Source organism: Xenopus laevis, chromosome 1L (genome assembly GCF_017654675.1).
Source record: "Xenopus laevis strain J_2021 chromosome 1L, Xenopus_laevis_v10.1, whole genome shotgun sequence".
Classification (NCBI taxonomy): Eukaryota; Metazoa; Chordata; class Amphibia; order Anura; family Pipidae; genus Xenopus; species Xenopus laevis.
In genome coordinates this window covers 22,063,426-22,084,956 of record NC_054371.1, presented here as the reverse complement: position 1 = coordinate 22,084,956, position 21,531 = coordinate 22,063,426, and the positions used below count along the sequence as shown (strand labels likewise).

The following is a 21,531-nucleotide window of genomic DNA, read 5'->3' as shown; positions in this document are numbered from 1 at the left end:
AGATGGTGCCTATAGTAACAGTGGATAATAGTCTCTGGGAAGGAAGTGTGACTGTGGGATAGCAGGTATAGTAGGGAGAGATGGTGCCTATAGTAACAGTGGGATAATAGTCTCTGGGAAGGGAGTGTGACTGTGGGATAGCAGGTATAGTAGAGAGAGATGGTGCCTATAGTAACAGTGGGATAATAGTCTCTGGGAAGGGAGTGTGACTGTGGGATAGCAGGTATAGTAGGGAGAGATGGTGCCTATAGTAACAGTGGGATAATAGTCTCTGGGAAGGGAGTGTGACTGTGGGATAGCAGGTATAGTAGGGAGAGATGGTGCCTATAGTAACAGTGGATAATAGTCTCTGGGAAGGGAGTCTGACTGTGGGATAGCAGGTATAGTAGGGAGAGATGGTGCCTATAGTATAGTAAGTTACTCAGCCTGTAAGCCCCATTCAGTTATTATTACAGACAGCACTCACCATTCTACTTTTACTAATATAATGCAGAGTCACAAATAAAAAGATAGTAAGTTCTCTGGTTACATATATGATGGAGAATTAAGAATTGTCACTGATTGGAGATGGAGCTGGCAACTTGCCCTAAAATAAGAAATGTAGATTTGCCAGAGAACCTAAGCAAGTCTTTCTGCTACATAAGCAAATACCACAGATTAAGATTCCATTTAATCACGCCGAATGACAGGAGTCCATCAGAAAGTTCTTCCTCTGGGATTTTCTGCAGTCACTAGGGGGCAGTCACACAGGCGTCTCTGCTCAGCCCTCAGCAGCAGCGTGTCAGCCTGAAAGGTAATTACAAACCGACAAAATGAATAATCAGCTTTTTCCCATGTTCTTACATACTGTGCTCCACTTCCCCCTCCAGGTATTTCATGAAGTGCTGCACAATATAATCCCAAGGTACAATGTCTTGCACAGGAGAAGAGCATTGTATATTTAATTTGTATAGTAGGCCAGTGAAACCAAATTTCTTGTGTAGTAGTTTGTTTTCTAACCAATAATAATTGTCTGTATTTTAAAGTTCTACAAATAAGCCCCCTTTGTATCCTTTTCTCAAGTGTAAATTTTAATTCAGATACTGTGGGTGCTGTGGAGCTACTAGTGCTTGTTTTGGGAGGCTTGGTTCCTCCTAATTGTGTGACAATTTGTAACTGTTCTGTAATGGAACTTCTACATAGAAAGTAGATAATCAGGTCAGGATCAATCATAGTATTAAAGAGACAGCTGAAGAGGAAAGACTGCAAATGCAGGGAAAATAAGCAAAACCATTAAAATATACAATCTGCCACCATTAAAAAAGCCAAAGCTGCTGTACTCAGGTCTTTTTGAGACAGGGCTGTCAGCTAAACAGCATTTAATATTTAATAAAATTCAACCCAATGAAGGAAAACACAAACATGCACCGAGGGAATAAACATCAGACGATAGACTAATATTCTGGGCTGTCACAAGACTCACGACCGGCTGTAATTTTTTAATAGACAAGAGGGTCATAACCAGAAAATGATGGCCTGGTGAGACTTCTATAGGACATAGGGAAGGTTAAATTAAGACATGATATATTTAGGATATACATTTTTTTAAAAAAAAAACCCCATTCATGCCAATTTGCTTGTGTCAAATTAATCTGATTGGCTCTTTTGAAGTCTTGAAGAGGATCAAGAAAAGGAATATATTTTAAATTTATCAGAAATGGAAAATTCTTCTTGATATTTCCCGGCACCTGTAAAATTGTCATGGAGAGATTTTTATTGCATTCTTGTATTTTATCATTTGTCACCTGAATTCTCTTGAGCACCCGAGAATATTTCTTACATTGAGCAAGGTTCCCGTAGACTTTAATGCTATAGATTCTCTTAGATTTCCACTGATTTGAATGGTTCTCAAGAGCTGTGGGCTGCTGAATTCTTCCACTGCCATCGAGAAGATGCAAGGGAAAAAAATGATTAATTTCTAAAAATCTTGTTGGAAAAAAATGTCTTTTGTAAAATAGGTTGAACTTACTGTAGCATAGGTTGAGCCTATGATTAAGTAATCTTTTTGGCACGAAATGCATAACGTTTTTGTTGGTCTGGTTTGTGCCAACCTATGCAATTATGGGCTAGTGGTCTGTAAAGATTTGAGGCATGGGCACCTGGGCCCTTTATATGGTTTGGTGAGTCCACCCCAATGAGAAATTGTTGGATTTCTTTCTATATTTATAAAATCGATTTTATTGTCAAGAAAACTTCTTGACCTTTGGTGAATCGACCCCTTAGTTTCTCATATGGGGCAAATTTATTAAAGGGCGAAGTGACTTGACGTCATTTCGGTACATAGACGATTTACTAATAGTGATGGCAAATTTATTCACCAGACGCAAATTTGTGGCAAATTTGCCGTTTCAGCACCGGGGAATAAATTCACGAATTTGGCGAAAAAATTGGCTGGCGGAAATTCGTCTGCGTCGAAAATAGTTTGATGCCGGCGACAGTTTTGACGCCGGCATCAAGTTTTTTTTGCTGTCGGTGATGGTTCCAACGCTGTCACCCATTTAGACGGCGGCGACAATAAATGGATGCCCATTGACTTTTTTCAGGGTGATAGGCTGCAAAAGTCCGTAAAATATTTTTTGGGTACCCAGGTTCCCAGATATCAAATAAATATAAGGTTGTCCTTGGTGTTTAAATCCGTGTATAAGTGATTCTCAATAGGCTGCACTCCCCGTATTGTAGTGCTAGAAATTTCCAATAGATATAGATAGTACCTGGAGAGCACACTTTGTCTTTAAAATCTCATATCTTTATTTGAAGAAAATCGTGCACTTCATGTTTCGGCTACATCAGCCTTCACCTGATGAGGTGTGCTCTAACACTAAACTATGTACAGCTGGCTATACATAGGGAAATCTGCTAGTTTGACAACGTCACCAAAAGCGCGGATCTCTGCCTAATATGTCTACTTTGAGGTCCGATAATCGGATCACAACAAAAAGAATACGGGCGGTCGGATTGAAGACTGAATCAACAAACAGACACAGTACTCAAACCAACAGGATTTTTAAACCCGCCCGATCAATATCTGATTGCTTTTCGCCCAGATATCTATTGGGGAAGCCAGTCAGAGGGCCCCCATTCACTGCCAAATCTGTCGGGGCCTTAATTTCTTGGACCACATTTTAGTTAGCAGACAACATGACTTCTGTCAGATTTTGAGCCCATAATATGGAAGATGCTGGGCAGAACTGATTTAGAATATCCAGAAATCAAGATATTGTTTGCCAGAAAATACATATAAATAACATATATATTACTTATGCTTTAAAGTGAGACATTGACAATTCCCTCCCTCCCCCTAGCAGCAATATAAGGTGTGCATAGGGGGGGAAGGGGCTAGCAGGGAGTGAGCAGGCAGTGGGGGCCCCAGAGGGGGTATAGGGGCCCTTGGGGTAGCAGCCCCAGTGGGCCTCGCACTAGCCGGTTTGACCCCAATAGCTAATGAAGTTTTGTTTCTTGGTACAGTGTACGAGAACATTTTAGGGCAAAGAATTGTGAAATTTATTTTTTTTTGTAACTTATTCTTTATTTGCTTCATATAAGTCATACATCAACGCAACAGCTTTTCCATTTGCGTGCAATTTATTTTTGAGCTTCTGGAAAAGAAATAGCATTTCCAGCTTTTGAAAATTAGCTTCAAATCGCTGCTTATTGATTTATATGGCAGTTGTTTAAACCCATTCATGGGCCAAGCCATATTGCTTTATATGTGGGGTTTTGCTCACACTCTGCCAATGTTCAGGTCATGTTTGAAGCTTAGGCAGTTAAATGCAGTTCTTGGCCACAAAGATTTTCAAACCTGGAGCAGATATCAGCCTAAAAGGCTTTTTTGGGAAACAGGTCAGGTGGCCTGGTCAGCAACCATTGTCTTTCGAGTGTGCACACTATAGTTTTGTTCTTGCTTTGCATGACTAGGGAACATGTTTCATTAATGCCCTTTCCTTTTATCCAGCAGGTGTTTTTTTTTTTGCATTCTGAGCAGACAAGAGAAATGACAGAAAATGAAGAAGAATGGCCCCTGCTGGGTTATGTGGCATCACAGAGATGAGAGCTAATCACACGCATAGCAGGAGAATTTGTATTTTCTTTCTGCAGAACTCATTTCATTAATCTGTTTTTCAAAAACAGCATATTCTGCCATTCTGAAAATTATATGGTTTTGTTCCAACAGGCTGCCAGTAGTGATGGGCAAGGGTGTTTCCCTTCGCCCAAAATTCCCGAAATGGTGAAAAATTTGCAAAACGTCATCTGTTTTTGGCGTCCATTTGTTTTTGACGCCAGCAAATCTTCGCTGGTGAATTTTCGCTGCAGTTTTGCGAATTTATTCGCCGGTGGCGAATCGTGGGAATTCACGCCTGGCGAATAAATTCGCCCATCACTAGCTGCCAGTTGACTACCGAAGTCTGGAAACCTGAATATTATATTGGAGCTTCACAAGTATCTTAGTCACTGTACAGACACGGCCGCTGAATTCATCTTCCACAATGATCTACATTGCATTTGCAGGAAGAGCTGTTTTGAAGATATCATCGGGGCAGGGATGATTTTGAGGTGCTACAAGTGAAGTCTGATAAAATAGAAGAATGTGGTGTTACTTATGGTGACACAATGTCATAATGGTTAGCAGAGTTACATTGGAGAACTGCAGTCCAGGTTAGAGCCCTGCATCGGGTCTGACCGTCTGATACCCATGGAATATCTGCAGGTTTCAGACCGAAAGTCCTTGATTCCCTCACTATGTGGGTGATCCACCTCGGTTGACTGCAGGCTTGCAATCGCCCCACCTCCCAGAGTTAAAAGTATTTTTTTTTTTGCCCTGACCTGGTTAATTCACTTTCAGAATGACCCAGTTTCACAGGTCCCCAGTTGCAGGAAGTGCGGTTAGTGTCAGGTAGCGGGTAAGGAGCAGTTTATAGCGGGTCAGCAGGTACAAGTTGGGTTGTGAATCAGTGGATCAGGGCTGGCCATGGGTCTGCCCAATTGGACACTAGTCCAGGAAACTATCTGCAAGTTTCCGGGTATCTGATTTCCTCCAACACCCCAAAAACCAGGAAGGTTAACTGGCTCATAATGAGTTGCCTTTAGTGAGTATGAATGTGATAGGGACCATACATTGTAAGTTCTACTGCCTCTGATGTAAATCATATATAAGCTATGCAGTATGTTGACACCATATAAATTAAGGGTAATAACTAAGACAAATAGTCTGATTAAGGGCAATACCCTAAAAGGCCTAATGAGCTATTAAGAAGACTTCCAAACGAAACCGTTGCCGACTTATTTGTAAGCACTTGGATCGGAAATACTAAATCTGAGCTCAAATTAAATCCCTGATTATCATTTCCAATAACAACCTGGGTCTAGGGTATTGGTTTATGAAATAATTCAACTCCAGCCGCTATATTAATAACACCCAGATGAAATCTTATTAAATCTATTACTGGCTCTATGGGTTGGCCTGTTAAAGGAGGCTGACTAATTATACACAAGTTGTTAAGAATGATTGGTTTAATGAATGGGATTTGCAAAATAACAGCTACTCTACCTCCCACTGACTTCACTGGCCTAATTCTTTGAAAGATTTCTAAATATATTGTTGTTAATTCATTATCATAAAAAACACTTAGAAGCTCTATCAACCAGTGGTAGATAAAATGGCTACACATGTCATAATTAGGGAAAAGCCACTTCTCTTAAGGGCTCTTACTCACTTACGTTCTGACCCGCGCTCCCCTGCGTTCCGTTTTTTGGTGTTCAGCCGCAGGGGAGCGCAGGAATAGACGCATGTCATTATTTCAAATGGGGCTGTACTCACTCAGGCGCGTGTAGGCGCCGAACGCAGGAAAAATGCAGCATGTTGCGTCTCAACCTGCGTTCGGCGCCTACATGCGCCTGTGTGAGTACAGCCCCATTTGAAATAATGACATGCGTCTATTCCTGCTCTCCCCTGCGGCTGAACGCCAAAAAACGGAACGCAGGGGAGCGCGGGTCAGAACGCAAGTGAGTAAGAGCCCTAAATGTGTCGATTTCATTTACAAGGATTATTTGGTGATGCGAACCAGCTATAAATTAGAATTAAGGTACCATGCATAATCACTGCAGAAAAGAAAAAAAATGTGAGTACAGGTGTGGGATCCATTATCCAGAAACCAGTTATCCAGAAAGTTCCGAATTAAGGAAAGGCCGTCTCCCATAAACTTCATTTTATCCAAATAATCCAAATTTTTAAAAATGATTTCCCCTTTTCTCTGTAATAATAAAACAGTAGCTTGTACTTGATCCCAACTAAGATATAATTAATCCTTATTGGAAGCAAAACCAGCCTATTGGGTTTATTTAATGTTTACATGATTTGTGATGGACGTTTTGCGAATTATCAGCGAAATGAAATGGGACAGATTCGCCCATCACTAATGAAGATCCTAATAATGGAAAAAACCTTTATCCGGAAAACCCCAGGCCCGGAGCGTTTTGGCTAACTGGTCCCATACCTGTATTTTCAAAAATCAACTAAACTCAATCACCATTATATTTACCAAAAAAACCTGAATCAGAAAAAAACTCCAAAGCACGTAATAAAAATCCCATGGGCCATTCGTTTAATATGGATAATTCCCCCGTTTGACCACGTTTGTTACCTGTTACAGGATTAGCGACCCCATAAAAAAACACAAAGGAATTTCAAAAGGATCACAGATGGAAAAACGGATCAATAATAGGAATTAAGTCATTTGACATCAAATACATTTATATGTGCCTAATCAATATGAAAGATTTATGTATTGAATGGTCTATTCCTAGGATAAGGTACACGGCAAGGGGAAAGTCCTTTGAGACTGGAGGAAAGGAGATTTCTCCATCAGTATAATTGGGATATCTGAGGCCTATGGCGAGGAGGGAATCATTGATCAGGACTGAGAGTTCAGCGCCATTCTAAGGGCTCTTACTGACGAGCGGTTGTAGCTGCGCTCCCCCGCGTTCCGTTTTTCTGCGTTCAGCTGCATGGGAGCGCAGGAATAGACGCATTACATTTTTTCCAATGGGGCACGGAACGCAGGTTGAGACGCAAAATGCTGCATTTTTCCTGCGTTCGGCGCCTACAGGCACCTGTGTGAGTACAGCCCCATTGGAAAAAATGTAATGCGTCTATTCCTGCGCTCCAGCTACAACTGCTCATCAGTAAGAGCCGTTAACAGTAAGAGGAACATGTTATAATTGTTACATTCAGCAGTGATTGGTGCTATCCTGTAGCTTTATACTGAGATTAAAATGCATTTTATACTCAACAGTGCGGTAGCTTCTCTATCACTATTTTATTGTACAGCTATGAGACCTGCTATCCAGAATAGTTGGGACCTGAGGTTTTCTGGATAAGGGATCTTTCCGTAATTTGGATCTTCCTTAAATCTACTAAAAAATAATTTAAGAATTAAATAAACCCAGTAGGATTATTTTGCCTCAGATAAGGATAAATTGGATCTTAGTTTGGATCAAATATAAGGTACTGTTTTATTATTACAGAGAAAAAGGAAATCATTTTTAAAAATCTGGATTATGGGTTACCGGATAAGGGATCAATAAAAAAAAGGAAATAATTTTTTTTAAAATGTAATTTATCCAGGAAACGGATCCCATATATGAACTTCTTTGAGTTTTTTTTACTTTTCTTTTACTAAATGTGAACATTATTAGCAATTCCTAATTTCTAATTGTGAGATCCTTTTTTAATATAAATCTCTTGTCTTTTCTGCATCCCATGTCACAGAACTCATCATTCATTTCAATCTCCTTCAAAATCTACAGCCCAGCAAACATTAAGCAGTAATATTACAGGTGTGATTCTATTTCAATATGAAGTATTTCTCATAGTGTGAAAAGACAGTTATCAAGCAAAAACTTGCAGGGTGTATTCAAGGGCTTTAGTGGACAACTGCGTTTGCACCCTTTGAAAACCTTCATTTTGTGTACCATTATCACAGCAACTTTATAAAACGTCCTGCATTAGTCACTACAGGTATGGGATCCATTATCCAGAAACCTGATTTAAGGGAAAGCTTGTCTCCCATAGACTCCAATTTATCAAATAATCCAAATTTCTAAAAAATTATTTCGTTTTTCTGATCCCAACTAAGATATAATTAATCCTTATTGTAAGCAAAACCAGCCTATTGGGTTTATTTAATGTTTACATGATTTTCTAGTAGACTTAAGGTATGAAGATCCAGGTTACGGAATCCATTATCCAGAAAACCCCAGGTTCCCGAGCATTCTGGATAACAGGTCCCATACCTGTACTTTAAAATATGTAGGACAATGGGGAGATGATCTCTAAAGGCCTAACTAGAAACAAACCATATGTTCCATTTTATTTCATCCCCTTCGTCTAGTCTGCTAAGGTCTCTCTGCACGGGGGATTGTACATTGTTTCCTATTATTTATTCTGTTTCTTGGGTCCAAAAGCAGAGGGGCAGTCACCAATAGCATGTAGTTCTGTAGACCAGAATCAAGGGGCAGGGCACATGGTGAAACAATAATTAGCATTTCAGCCTTGCAGGGCTGTATTGAGTTGCTCAGCCTAATGTCATAATTCAAATTGGCTCCTGATGAACTTTGTGGCTGGGGAAAGGGAAATTAGATTGTAACCTCAACTGGGGCAGGAGATGATGGAAATGAAGATAGTTTGTAAAGTAGTGGTTACATGATCGATACTATATAAACAAAAGCTGATAATAATAATACTAATAATACTAATAATAAATAATAATTATAAAGTTTTTTTTATATATTTTATATATTTTTTTTTATAATAATAATAAAGTACAAACACAAGAACTATCTTGGTAAATGTTCCCAATTATAAATCAGACAGAAGGGATTTCATAGTCAGGGGGAAAAAGAAAAGAGAACAGGTCGTTTACCTGACTGTCCAAGTTGTAGGCAGCTCTCTTTATGTCTTGCAGGGCTCGTTGCATAAATTTAAATGCCTGACAGTCCACACAAGGCCGAGCTAAGCAAAACACGAGAAAAACATAAATATATCATCCCAGAAGCTGAATATATATGGTGCATAAGTATGGACCAATATGGAGCACATAACAGTTTTGGCCGTGCTGTTTTTCCCCCACTCAAAAAAGGCCTTAAAAGTTTTGTATTTGCCCAGGCCCAGATTTGTGGCGAGGCCACAAAGGCCTGTCCCTAAGGGGGGCAGAATAATAGGACAGCTCCCCAGAGCTCCGGTGCAGGTGTGCATGTGCGCTCGCTTTGGAGGGGGGTATGCAGGCGGGCACTAGGACTGCGCGGCCTCTGGGCGCCCCTCCACGTAAAGGACCAGTAACATCAAAAATTTTTACAAAAAAAACACACAAAAAAACTGTCAATAGAATAGCCAGGGAGATGGGGAAGTGGAGTTTATGTAAGTTATTTCTTAATAAAGGCTTTGCTATTTTAAATTTTAATTTGTGTTGGTGTTTTTTTTTCCGTTGTATTCTAACAAATTCTTTTGTAAAGATATTTGATGTTACTGGTCCTTTTATCCGACGATGTATTTGCCCCTATTGTCTGTTGCTTCCCATGGGAACCACGTGAAAAGCCAGCACCTACAAATCTGAATTCTTTTTTCTTAAAGTGGACCTGTCACCCAGACATAAAAAGCTGTATAATAAAAGTCCTTTTCACATTAAACATGAAATCCAAATTATTTTTTTTATTAAAGCATTCATAGCTGTTGAAAACTCATTTAAAAATCTCAGCTGTCAATCAAATATTGTCTGCCCCTCCTCTATGCCTTAGGCAATTACTTTCACTTTCCATTCAGCACTTCCTACATGTCACTGCTTTCCCCGCATTCCCCCGTTCTCGTTACCATTTAATTGTGTAGCCAGGACATGGGGATGGACATCAGGTCCCCCATTCTGGTGCACAAACAAGATTCTGAGATGATACAAGGCTTGTCTTAATAACAGTGTCCACAAAATGGCTCCTGCCTGCTTGCTATAATTATGAATTCCCAGACTGATGGAAACAAATTTTTTTACAGTGTAATTAAAGTCCATTTTGCTTGACTAACATGATAAAAATAGGATTTGGAAATCTTTTTTTGGGTAATGGGTCCCCTTTAACTTTTATTAGGGTCAACGATCGTATTTTGTGCACCTTAGGTGGGCCTATCGAGGGAAAGATCCCCTTGTTTGGCAATGAGCTGATCTTCTAGTGTATGGCCACCTTAACAGGAGTAACTTGATATTTCAGAAGCTATACTGAATATTTAATTGGTTATATTTAGAAAGTTTGTTATGTCCATGCGATGATCCCCTTTAAATGGTGGTTCACCTTCAAACTTTTAGTATGTTATAGAATGGCTAATTCTAAGCAACTTTTCAATTGATCTTCATTATTTATTTATTTTTATAGGTTTTTAATTATTTGCCTTCTTCGTCAGTCTCTTTCCAGCTTTCAAATGGGGGTCACTGACCCCTTCTAAAAAACAAATGCTCTGTAAGGCTACAAATTTATTGTTATTGCTACTTTTTATTATTATAGGCCTCTGCTATTCATATTCCAGTCTCTTATTCAAATCAATGCATGGTTGCTAGGGTCATTTGGATGCTGAAACTGCAAACTGGAGAGCTGCTGAATAAAAAGCTAAATAACTCAAAAACCACAAATAATAAAAAATGAAAACCAATTGCAAATTGTCTCAGAATATCACTCTCTATATCATACTAAAAGTTAACTCAAAGGTGAAGACGCCTTTAAGGTAGAGAGCAGTAACAAATAGCAATATACAAGGCTTTTCTGTATTCCTTTCCTGCTGATGCAAAGCTTAACATCTGACAGTTCTTTTCTCTTTAATTTTAACCAGCCTAATCTGAAAAAAAGTTAAAAAGATGATGAGATTCTGCTCTTTCATGCCAACATTAAAATCTTCTTCAATGCCGCCCCGCTGGTTTCAGGCTTTAGATTGTAACGTTCCTGTACTTTAGCAGCTAAGTAAGACATTAGGAAGTAGGCTGAGAATTGAATCTCAGAAAGATTTCTTAAAAGCTCCTGACAATTATTATACTTTATATAGTGCCAACATGTTACTCAGCACTGTATAGAGATTGTTGATCATACATACCAGTCCCTGGCCAATGGAGCTTACAATCTAAGTTACACAACACCCAAGCGCTAGGGTCAATTTCATCAGCTGTTCTTTGCTACCTTTTAGTGTACAAATATCTCTTTTTAAAATTGGTCTAGCACAGTTTGAAGTTGAAGCTGACAACACCAATTAATAATTGTGACTGTTCCTTAGATAAATGTAGGTACTTTACAAGGAATGACATGTTAATAGCTAAGCTCTGTGATGAGAATGGATTAGAAATGTTATTGTGCAATTTCTCTGGAGATTGGCCTTTAAGTACAGAATATTTATCATTCAAGTCTGACCAAAAAACATGAAATGCAATGATGGTACCGTTGACCCTCTCTGGTTCCTTGATAACTAGTGATAGGTGAATTTCTCCCGTTTGGCTTCGCCGAAAAATCTAGAAAAATCTTGAAATCGGAAAGTTCACCAAAAAAAATCGTGAAATTTAAACGTTTTCACTGGAGATTCGCAAATTTATTCGCCCATGGCAAAACACTGAGATTTGCTGCAAATTCATGCCAGGCAAATTTATTTGCCCATCACTATTGATAACATACAGGATTGGGCCAGGTTTAACATCAGTAGGAAATGTAAAATAACATCGCTAATACAGGTATGGGACCTGTTATCCAGAGTGCTCGGGACCTGGGGGTTTTAGAATAATGGATCTTTCTGTAATTTGGATCTTCATACCTTAACTCTACTAGAAAACCATTTAAACATTATATAAACCCAATTGCTTCCAATAAGGATTAATTATATCTTAGTTGGGATCAAGTATAAGCTACTGTTTTATTATTACAGAGAAAAACAAAGTTATTTTTAAAAAATGTGGATTATTTGGATAAAATAGAGTCTATGGGAGACGGGCATTCCATAATTCGGCGCTTTCTGGATAAAGGGTTTCCAGATAATGGATCCCATACCTGTAAGAGGTCTCAATACTTGTATCACATGCTTTGGTGAAAATAGATACAGATATGCTACAGTCTAGAATGTGCAGGTATGGGACCTGTTATCCAGAATTCTTGGGACCTGGGGTTTTCTGGATAAAGGATCTTTCTGTAATTTGGATCTTCATACCTTAAGTCTACTAGAAAATCATGTAAACATTAAATAAACCCAATAGGCTGGTTTTGCTTCCAATAAGGATTAATTAACTAATAAATAATTATATGAATAATTAAATAATATCTTAGTTGGGATCAAGTACAAGGTACTGTTTTATTATTACAGAGAAAAAGGAAATCAGCTTTAAAAATTTGGGTTATTTGATTATTATGGAGTCTATGGGAGACAGCCTTTCCTTAATTCAGAGCTTTCTGGATAATGGGTTTCCGGATAACGGATTCCATGCCTGTACATCTAAAAGGACATCTGTAGTCCATGAAATAGGGTGATGCCAAAGGAAAAAGGGAATGGCTTTGAGACCAGGTCATTAAAATCAAGCAGGTATGAGAAGACAGAATAGAACGGTAGTTGTTCTATTCTGGACATGATGATGATGATGTTTATCCTGTACCTTATGTGGAAAGTTTAAATGAATGTGTTAAGCTCATATTTATAGGATCCCTCACTCTAGAACAGTGGTCCCCAACCTTTTTTTACCCATAAGCCACATTCAAAAGTAAAAAGAGTAGGGGAGCAACACAAGCATAAAAAAGTCATTGGGATGTCAAATGAGGGTTCTGATTGACTATATGGTAGTTCCAATGTGGACTGGGAGCCTACTGGAGGCTCTATTTGGCAGTACACATAGTTTTTATGCCTCCAAGCCTGGAATTCAAAAATAAGTACCGGCTTTGAGGCCACTGGGAGCAACATCCAAGGGTTGGTGAGCAACATGTTCCTCGTGAGCTACTGGTTGGGGATCACTGCTCTAGAATGTGGCCCTGCTCCCAGGCTTTTGAGCAAAACAGTTCAGTGTTCTACGTACTTTCAGCTGGGATGACACTCCCCGTTCCTGGATGGGATCCAATTGCCTTCTCATTTAGTAAAGCAACCACAGATGTACAAGTGAGCACCCAGCACAGAAGACATGGGATCCCAAAAGATGCCATTGCCATGAACAAAGAATACCTGGGAATTTAAAAAAAGTCAATTATTAGCTAGAATTGCTTTTCTGTAGTATCTGCTCTTCTGTGTTAATAGAGTAGGTGATCTAGTTGAACGATTCCTTGACCTTGGCTTATCACAAAGAATATTAGCTTGTAGGTGGTTCCAGGTCATCAACCTATTGCTGATGTTGGCTAAGGTCCGAACTGAGAATTAAAATAGGCCCTGGCGTTTCAGGTACATAGAGGACCAATCAGCCCACAAAGAGGCCCAAACAGCTCCACCAGCCCACTAAATACTGACTTTCTATGGCACCTTATAGCAGCCCCTCTGGCATTTGCCAGAACCCACAGATTGCCAGTCTGGGCCTGGGTTGTCATTTAGCAACAGGCTCAGTGGGTAGGGGCTCTGTGGCACTCTTTCAATAAGGGCCTTTACACACGGCGGTTTTAATTGCCCTCCCCTGCGTTGCACTTTCTTCCATTCAGCCGCAGGAGAGTGCAGGAGTAGAAACACTCAATTATTGTCAAGGGGGCTTTCCTCACACAGATGCATGTACGAACGCAGATGAAATGCAACATGCTGCGTCCCACCTGCGTTTGTCGCTTACATGCGTCTGTGGAAGTACAGCCCCCTTGACAATAAATGACTGCGTCTTCTCCTGCGCTCCCCTGTGTTGCGCTTTCTTCCATTCAGCCGCAGGGGGGAGCGCAGGAGTAAACTAAGAGCCCTTAGTTACTCAAAACAACCAATCAGACGTGTTTTCATCTTTCTAATTTGTACATCAGCAATAAAAGATCATTGCTATTAGTGATGACTTGAACAGAATTGCTCCCACCTAATTAAAAGGCATGCTGGGAAAAAAGTAATAAATAATTATTGAGCCTTCACATTACATGAATCACAGTTAATGATTTTCTGGAGCTTCCAATGCTCAGTTCCCTAGTGTAAGACTGAACAAATGGAGGCCAAACGGCTAGAGATTGCCCTCCAAAGGCTTTTATGCCTCCCAAACTGCCAACTGGCTCCAAAGGCAACTGTATGACATCATTGTTTAATAGGAGCCAGCCTGTACGTTTGTTGTGAAATAATCAGTGCACTACATGGAATGATTGAGTTTTGGGATTCTTCCTTCCCTCTAAGCTACAGTAGTGAGCTGCACAGAAATCCGACTGTTGCCATGAAAGATTGAATAGATGCTGAGCTTGCGCCGGCCTCTCTGTTGTGCTAGAGAACCACAAATCTTACCGTGGAGCTCTGGATGTAGCAGTGACTGACTGGAACGTTGAGCGGATGTGACATATGGAGCATGCCCGTTTTATCCCTCCTTGCTGATAAGGTCATTTGTATAGAGAATTACCATAACAACATGGAATTCAGAAAAGACCCAGCTGCCTGAAAAGCCCAGGCTTCCCTTCCTCTTCCCCTTTAGCTTGTTTAGTGCAACGAGATGGAACAAGCCACGGGGTCTCATGGTCAGACAATAACGGGGCTGCTCTGCTGCACGGACTACAATGAATTTGAATTTCAGACAGTCTTGCCATAACTATGAACAGATGGGAACAAAACACATAACATGAAATCAAGGAATTATTTCACAGTAAAGCATTACAATTTTCTGATATCAGTTAGACTTAAACTCTATATACCAAGCGGTCTTGAGTCATGAACCAAATACATTGAAACAGGTGGTTCACCTTTAAGTTAACTTTTAGTATGTTATAGAATGCTTTTTTTAATTACTTATCTTCTTCTTTTGACTCTTTCCAGCTTTAAAATGGGTGTCACTTGTAGGAGGGACTTCCAGTTTTAAAGGGGAAGTATACTGGGACCAGCACCTCCTGTCCTACTACCCAGAGTCACAGCGGGTACTCACCACACGGGACACACACATCAGAGGCTTTTCATTCCGGCACACATGTAGGTGTTGGTCCCATAATTTGATTGCTTTTATGATGAGGTAAGTGAGATGCTGGACAGTGGGGGAGCAGTAGATGTGATCTATTTGTATTTTCTCAAAACGTTTGATACTGTGCCCCACAAACGACTGCTTTCTAAACTAAGTTGGGCTTAATGAAGTCGTTGGCACATGGATAGGAAACTGGCTACAGGATCGGGTACAGAGGGAGGTTGTTAATGGGACATTCTCTACTTGGAGTAAGGTTCTTAGTGGGGTCCCTAAGGGCTCAGTATTGGGTCCACTTTTATTTAATGTATCAGTGTTTGCAGATGACACAAAACTATCCAGCCCAATAAATTCCCTCCAAGATGTGACATCCTTGCAACAGGATCTTAACAAACAAACATCTGGGCAGCTAAGTGGCAAATGAGATTCAATGTTGATAAATGTAAAGTCATGCACCTGGGATGTAAAAATATCCACTTATACCCTTAATGGGACTGCACTAGGCAAATCCATTATGGAAAATTACCTTGGAGTCCTTGTAGATGATAAACTTGGCTATAGCAAGCAATGCCATGCCCCATCTCTATCACTCAAACAGGACATTATTGTATTAGAGAGGGTACAGAGAAGGGAAACTAAGCTGGTGAAAGGTATTGAAAATCTTAGCTATGAGGAAAGACTGGCCAAATTGGGGGTGTTCACGCTGGAGAAGAGGCGTTTAAGGGTTGATATGTTAACTATGTATAAATATACAAGGGGATCATATAATAATCTCTCTAATGCTTTATTTACCAGTAGGTCTTTCCAGCTGACACAAGGTCCCCCATTCCGATTAGAAGAAAAGAGGTTCTGCCTATAAATTCGGAAGCGGTTTATTACAGTGAGAGCTGTGAAGATGTGGAATTCTCTCCCTGAATCAGTGGTACAGGCTGATACATTAGATAGGTATAAGAAGGGGTTGGATGGTGTTTAGCAAGTGAGGGAATACAGGGATATGGGAGATAGCTCATAGTACAAGTTGATCCAAGGACTGGTCCCATTGCATCTTGGAGTCAGGAAGGAATTTTTTCCCCTCTGTGGCAAATTGGAGAGGCTTCAGGTGGGTTTTTTTTGCCTTCCTCTAGATCAATTGGCAGTTAGGTAGGTTAAAAAAAAAGTTAAAACATTGAACTTGTACTATGTTACTATGTTACATCACACACACCAGCGTTTCTTTCTTCAAACACAGCAATTTACACATCTGTTCATGGAACCAGTTCTTTCCTAAAGTAGACACACCTTCCTTAGGACTTTGGATCCCACCTAACCGCCTAGTGGTCCGGTATATACTCCACCTGTATCCCTCCACTCTCCAATAGTGGTCAGATACCTTCAAGGTGATACCACTCCACTCTTCCAAGTTAGGCCCATTTTATCCAAATCCTGACCTGAAGCCTTGGTGTCCTTCCTACCTAGTCCTAAACTGCCACTGGTTCATTCATTTATGGAGTGCCAATAGGAAACGAATTCCACTTCCTCATTGATGGGGCCACAGCTGCCCTTACTAGATATCCTCACTGACTCGTGCACCTAATCTGTTCTAAATTCTCCTATCTACTGCTTTGGGTCTTCACTTACCCAGCCACGTGATGCTGCTCCGGCCACGCCCTCCCATCAAGACAACTCACTTGGACGGTGCCCCTCCTTTTATAGCCCTCTTTGTCTCACAGTGCCCTCTGGTGTCTGGAGTATAAATTACACTTAATTTTAATTAAAGAACTTTGCCATCTAATGGTGATTCCCATGAATTACACCCAACACACTTTAACAAATATACATTTTATATACATGCACATTTTTTCTTCACAATCACTATACCCAAAAAGATTTTGTTTCACCCTCATATAAGAAATATTGAGATTTCCCAGGTTGGCATTTACCACGTTAAAAAGCACTTTAATGGTTTCTGCCAGAGCTGGAAATGCCCGCCGAGCTTCCAAACATACGTCCAAGCTGACAATGCAGTAATGGAAATTGAGTCAACAGAGAAAAATGTTAACTGAAAATTCTGTTATTTCAACTGCATTTCAGCAACCTCAACAATTAAAAAAAAAAAATCCTAAACAATAATGAATTGCATAGTTTTATCCAAAGAAGGTTCTCTGCCTTTTAATGGACTGAACTGGAGGTGGGGGCTTTAAAAAAAAAAAGGTCAGGAAATATGCTACAATCTGAAGTTGTGTGAAAGCCACATTGGAATGAATGTTTTCCATAGAAGGTGATGCTTCATTAATAGGGAAAGCTGCAAAAGAATTGACACATACGTAGGGACCCATAGGGTTAATGTGCCCCGATGGCTTTATTTCCCTATCCCTTCGCTTGACTGGGCATAAGCTCATTTATCTAGTTTTAAGTATTTGCATATGCAATGCTATTGGCCAGGAGGCGCTGTGACCACACCCTGTCACACTCTGGTATAGTGAATGTGAAGGGGTGGATCTTACTCTTTGGCTGCTGGTGTCCTGATCGACTGGTTGTTCAGTCGATCAGGACACCAGCAGCCAAAGAGTAAGACCCACCCCTTCACATTCACTATACCAGAGTGTGACAGGGTGGGGTCACTGACCCCATCTAAAAAACAAAAGCTCTGCAAGGCTACACATTTACTGTTATTGCTTACTTATTATCTCGTCAGGTCTTCTCCTATTCATATTCCATTCTGTTATTCAAAATAATGCATGGTTGCTAGGGTAATTTGTACCTTAGCGACCCAAGTGCAAACGGGAGAGTTCCTGAAATAAAAAGCTAAATAACTCCAAAAACCACAGATAATAAAATATTAAAACCAACTGCAAATTGTCTCCAAATATCAGTCCCTATATCATACTAAAAAGTATTTCAAAAGTGAGCAACTCCTTTAATACCCTGTCAATTGATACTTTTTTATTTTTCAACTATTCCCTGGTAAACTTCAGTAACACTAATTTCGATATCATTTATCACCCTGATAACAGTGATTTTAAAATGTCTCAGTGCTCAAAAAAAGGGGATCTTAATCCAAAAAAAAGAAAAGAATTGATGTAAATGTATTCAGAGTGGCCCTCCCATTTTTTAGTTTGAGGAGGTTCAGAGACATTAGCAGTTTTAGACTACCAATAGCAGGCTTGGATCAAAAGCCAAGAGAAGGCCCAGAGTGTCAGTGACCCTGGCTGTATTTTCGTGGTGCAAGCGGCCATGTCGGTCAGATCAAATGTGCATAACTCACTTATGATGTCATGAGCATGCGAATAATGAGCAAGTTGTATGCATGCGTGTGCCCCAACATGGCTCCCAATGTGAGTGGCCTAGCGCTGTCGGGGGGCAATTTAAAAAAAAAACTACTATTAGTACGGACTCTATTAGCCCACACCTTTGGTTGGGGATAATATCTAATAATAATATTATTAGCAACAGGTGCCCTTTAATGGTCAGACTTACTGTATCACCTCTAAGTAGTTGTTTGACACTGACGATGATGAGTTCTAAGGCAGTTTTACTATGGAACTAGGGAATTCAGTGTTCCAATGTTATTAACACTTTCCTAACAGGAATCATTTCTTAGTTGGCTACAGTGCCGCCATCAGGAGGGGACAGGGGGGACAAGTGTCCCGGGCCCAGGTATGAAGGGGGGCCCAGCAGTGCTGCAGTTTTGAAAAGAGCCGGCCCCCCTTGAGAGTGCCGAAGCCTGCGGCCATCCCGAACAGCCGAAATGCAGAAGTGCTGAGAACAGCCGAAGGACCCGAAGCTACGAAAATAGCTGAAGCCGAACTCCCGAAGCGGAGAAAAGACCCGAAGTCACGAAAACAGACGAAATTGAAGACCTGAAGCTGCGAAAAGACTCACAGTCACAAAAGGAGGCAAAGGTGAAGTCCTGAAGCCACGAGTTCTATTCTACTGAACACCAATGTGGGGTTTTTTTTTAATCCCCTGGCCACCAATGTATTATTTTAATATTCTATAGGCCCCTGCCACCAATGTTTTTTTTAAAAAAAATTTTTTGGGGCCTCAATTTATTTTAACTAGTAAGGGGGGCCCTGCCACCAATGTTTTCTTAAAAAAAAAAAAAAAAAATATTCTATAGGCCCCTGCCACCAATGTTTTTTTAAAAAAAAATTTTTGGGGCCCCAATTTTTTTTAACTTGTAAGGGAGGCCCTGGCACCAATGTTTTTTTTTTTAACTTATAAGGGGCCCTGACCATCAATAGCTTTTTATAACTTGTGTGTGGGGGGGTTACTTTTTTAGCGCTGATGTCTGTGTGGTCTTTGGGCAGGATGGAGTGGGGCTTGGGTGGAGTGGGCTGGTTCTGGGGTCCACACTTGGGTGCTAGTGTGGGCGGGGCCCAGGGGGCTCCGAAAATGTTTTTATACGGGCCCCATGATTTCTAATAGAGGCCCTGGTTGGCTAGGTACAGTAGATGAAATTACCTGGAGAACATGGAGCTCAGAAAATGGTGTTGCTCAACCCAGAGAGCTTGCTTACACTACTTACCTGTAGCAAAACAACAATAACTGACGTTTCTATTACTACATTCCCCTAGCAATTCTCTGTGCTGCTTTAGTTTAGAATGTAAGTAGGTCAGTAGGGTAATAAAAGTGATCTAATTTACTGCTGCCGAGAAGGCTGGCCTATATAGGACAATATTTGGGGTTTAAAATAAGAATAATAAATACAGGATTAAAGTAACTGATATAACTGCTGTTTTCTCTCTGGCATAAGGTCTAAGCACATGATGTCTAACCCAGGCTAGGAGAGAGTGATGACATATCTAGTTAAAAGTAGAATAAATACAATGAAGAAATCCATTACAGGTTTGGGACCTGTTATCCAGAATGCTCAGGACCTGGGGTTTTCCACATAAGGAGTTTTTCCATAATTTACCTTAAGTCTACCAAAAGAATCATTTAAACATTAATTAAATCCAGTAGAATTGTTTTTTAATTATATCTTGCCGGTAGTTGGGATCGATTACAAGGTACTGTTTTATTTAGGGATGCACAGAATCCAGGATTCGGTTCGGGATTCAGCCAGGATTCGGCTAAATCCTTCTGCCCGGCCGAACCGAATCCGAATTTGCATATGCAAATTAAGTGAGGGGAGGGAAATAACGTGACTTTTTGTCACAAAACAAGGAAGTAAAAAATGTTTTCCCCTTCCCAACCCTAATTTGCATATGCCAATTCGGATTCGGTTCGGTATTTGCGAACCTTTCACAAAGGATTCGAGGGTTCGGCCGATTCCAAATTAGTGGATTCGATGCATCCCTAGTATTATCATTACAGAGAAAAAGGAAATGTTTATAATTTGATTAAAATGGAGTCTATGGGAAATGGGTTTCCTGTAATTTGGAGCTTTCTGGATAAGGGCAGAGACACACGGTCAGATATGGGGAGATTAGTTGCCTGGCAACAAATTTCCTCTTCTTCGGGGCGATTAATCTCCCTGAACTGCCTTCCCACCGGCTACAATGTAAATCGCCGGTGGGATGGCACTCGGAGAAATTCGTTTTCTGAAGCCACCAGGCCTGGATTTGTGGAAAGGCCATCTAGGCCTGGGTTCCTGGGGCAGGATTTTAGGGGGGGCGGCATGCTGCCTAACCACACCCACATTTGTTCAAAAACACTGGGGATGCGCTGGAGATACAATAATTTTTTAAATTTCCTGTGCGCCAATCCCCATTGTTTCTGTCCCCCTGGAGGGGACAGAGGTGACGAACGGTAGTGGGCCTAGGGGCGCCCACTATGTAAATCCGGCCCTGGAAGCCACCCGAAGTTTCCTCACGAGGCAACTTCAGAAAACTAAACGCTCCGGTGATTTACATTCTAGCCGGCGGGACGCAAGTTCAGGGAGATTAGTTGCCCCAAAGAAGAGGAGATTTGTCGCCGGACAACTAATCTCCTCGAATTTGACTGTGTGTCTCTGCCCTAAAGGGTTTCAGCATAACGGATCCCATACCTGTATAAAACCCATTCCCCCTTTTAGCAATACACTCTTTCTTTCCAGACACTTTTTATAAAACATATCCCCTATGAATCCATTCTTCAATGCACTTCTTTCTCAGTTCATCTCTGTCCCAATTATTGATATAATATATATATATATTCTTCTCTTCTCTCAAAAGTGTCTGCTTGTGGCATCAGTCACTGCCTCTTTTCTCATTGTGTATTAAATAATGACAATCTTATTTAAATAACATTTTGTGTGCTTGCCTTTTTGCTTTTTGTTCTCCACAGTGCAGCTACTCATTATTCCCATGACAACATAAACCCACATTTCCTCACTAATTATCCCAAACTGTTTTCGTGTTTGTGTAGTTTTGTTTGTGCTTCTCAGCAGCTTCTGGCTGACCATACATTCAGGCTTTATGGATTACCCTGAGCATAG

General features: G+C 40.5%; 1 protein-coding gene across 1 annotated transcript; it reads right to left on the bottom strand.

The window, feature by feature from the left end:
- Window positions 1-615: 615 nt before the first annotated feature.
- Window positions 616-14,684, bottom strand: LOC121402015 (neuropeptide-like protein C4orf48 homolog). The gene is made up of 4 exons (XM_041587586.1): window positions 14,474-14,684; window positions 13,107-13,249; window positions 8,958-9,046; window positions 616-786 (listed from the first exon to the last, which is right to left on the bottom strand). The coding sequence occupies exons 2-4, from the start codon at window positions 13,234-13,236 to the stop codon at window positions 697-699; spliced, it is 309 nt and encodes a 102-aa protein (XP_041443520.1). The 5' UTR covers window positions 13,237-13,249; window positions 14,474-14,684; the 3' UTR covers window positions 616-696.
- Between the last annotated feature and the right edge of the window lie 6,847 nt (window positions 14,685-21,531).

Bases quoted from the DNA above. Each gene is read 5' to 3' on its own strand.
- LOC121402015 (XM_041587586.1), bottom strand. From the start codon at position 13,236: ATGGCAATGGCATCTTTTGGGATCCCATGTCTTCTGTGCTGGGTGCTC. The intron at 9,047-13,106 runs GTACGTAGAACA...TGTTTTGCTTAG, and splicing joins GAGTGTCATCCCAGCTGAAA to CTCGGCCTTGTGTGGACTGT. The intron at 787-8,957 runs GTAAACGACCTG...ATTACCTTTCAG, and splicing joins CCTACAACTTGGACAGTCAG to GCTGACACGCTGCTGCTGAG.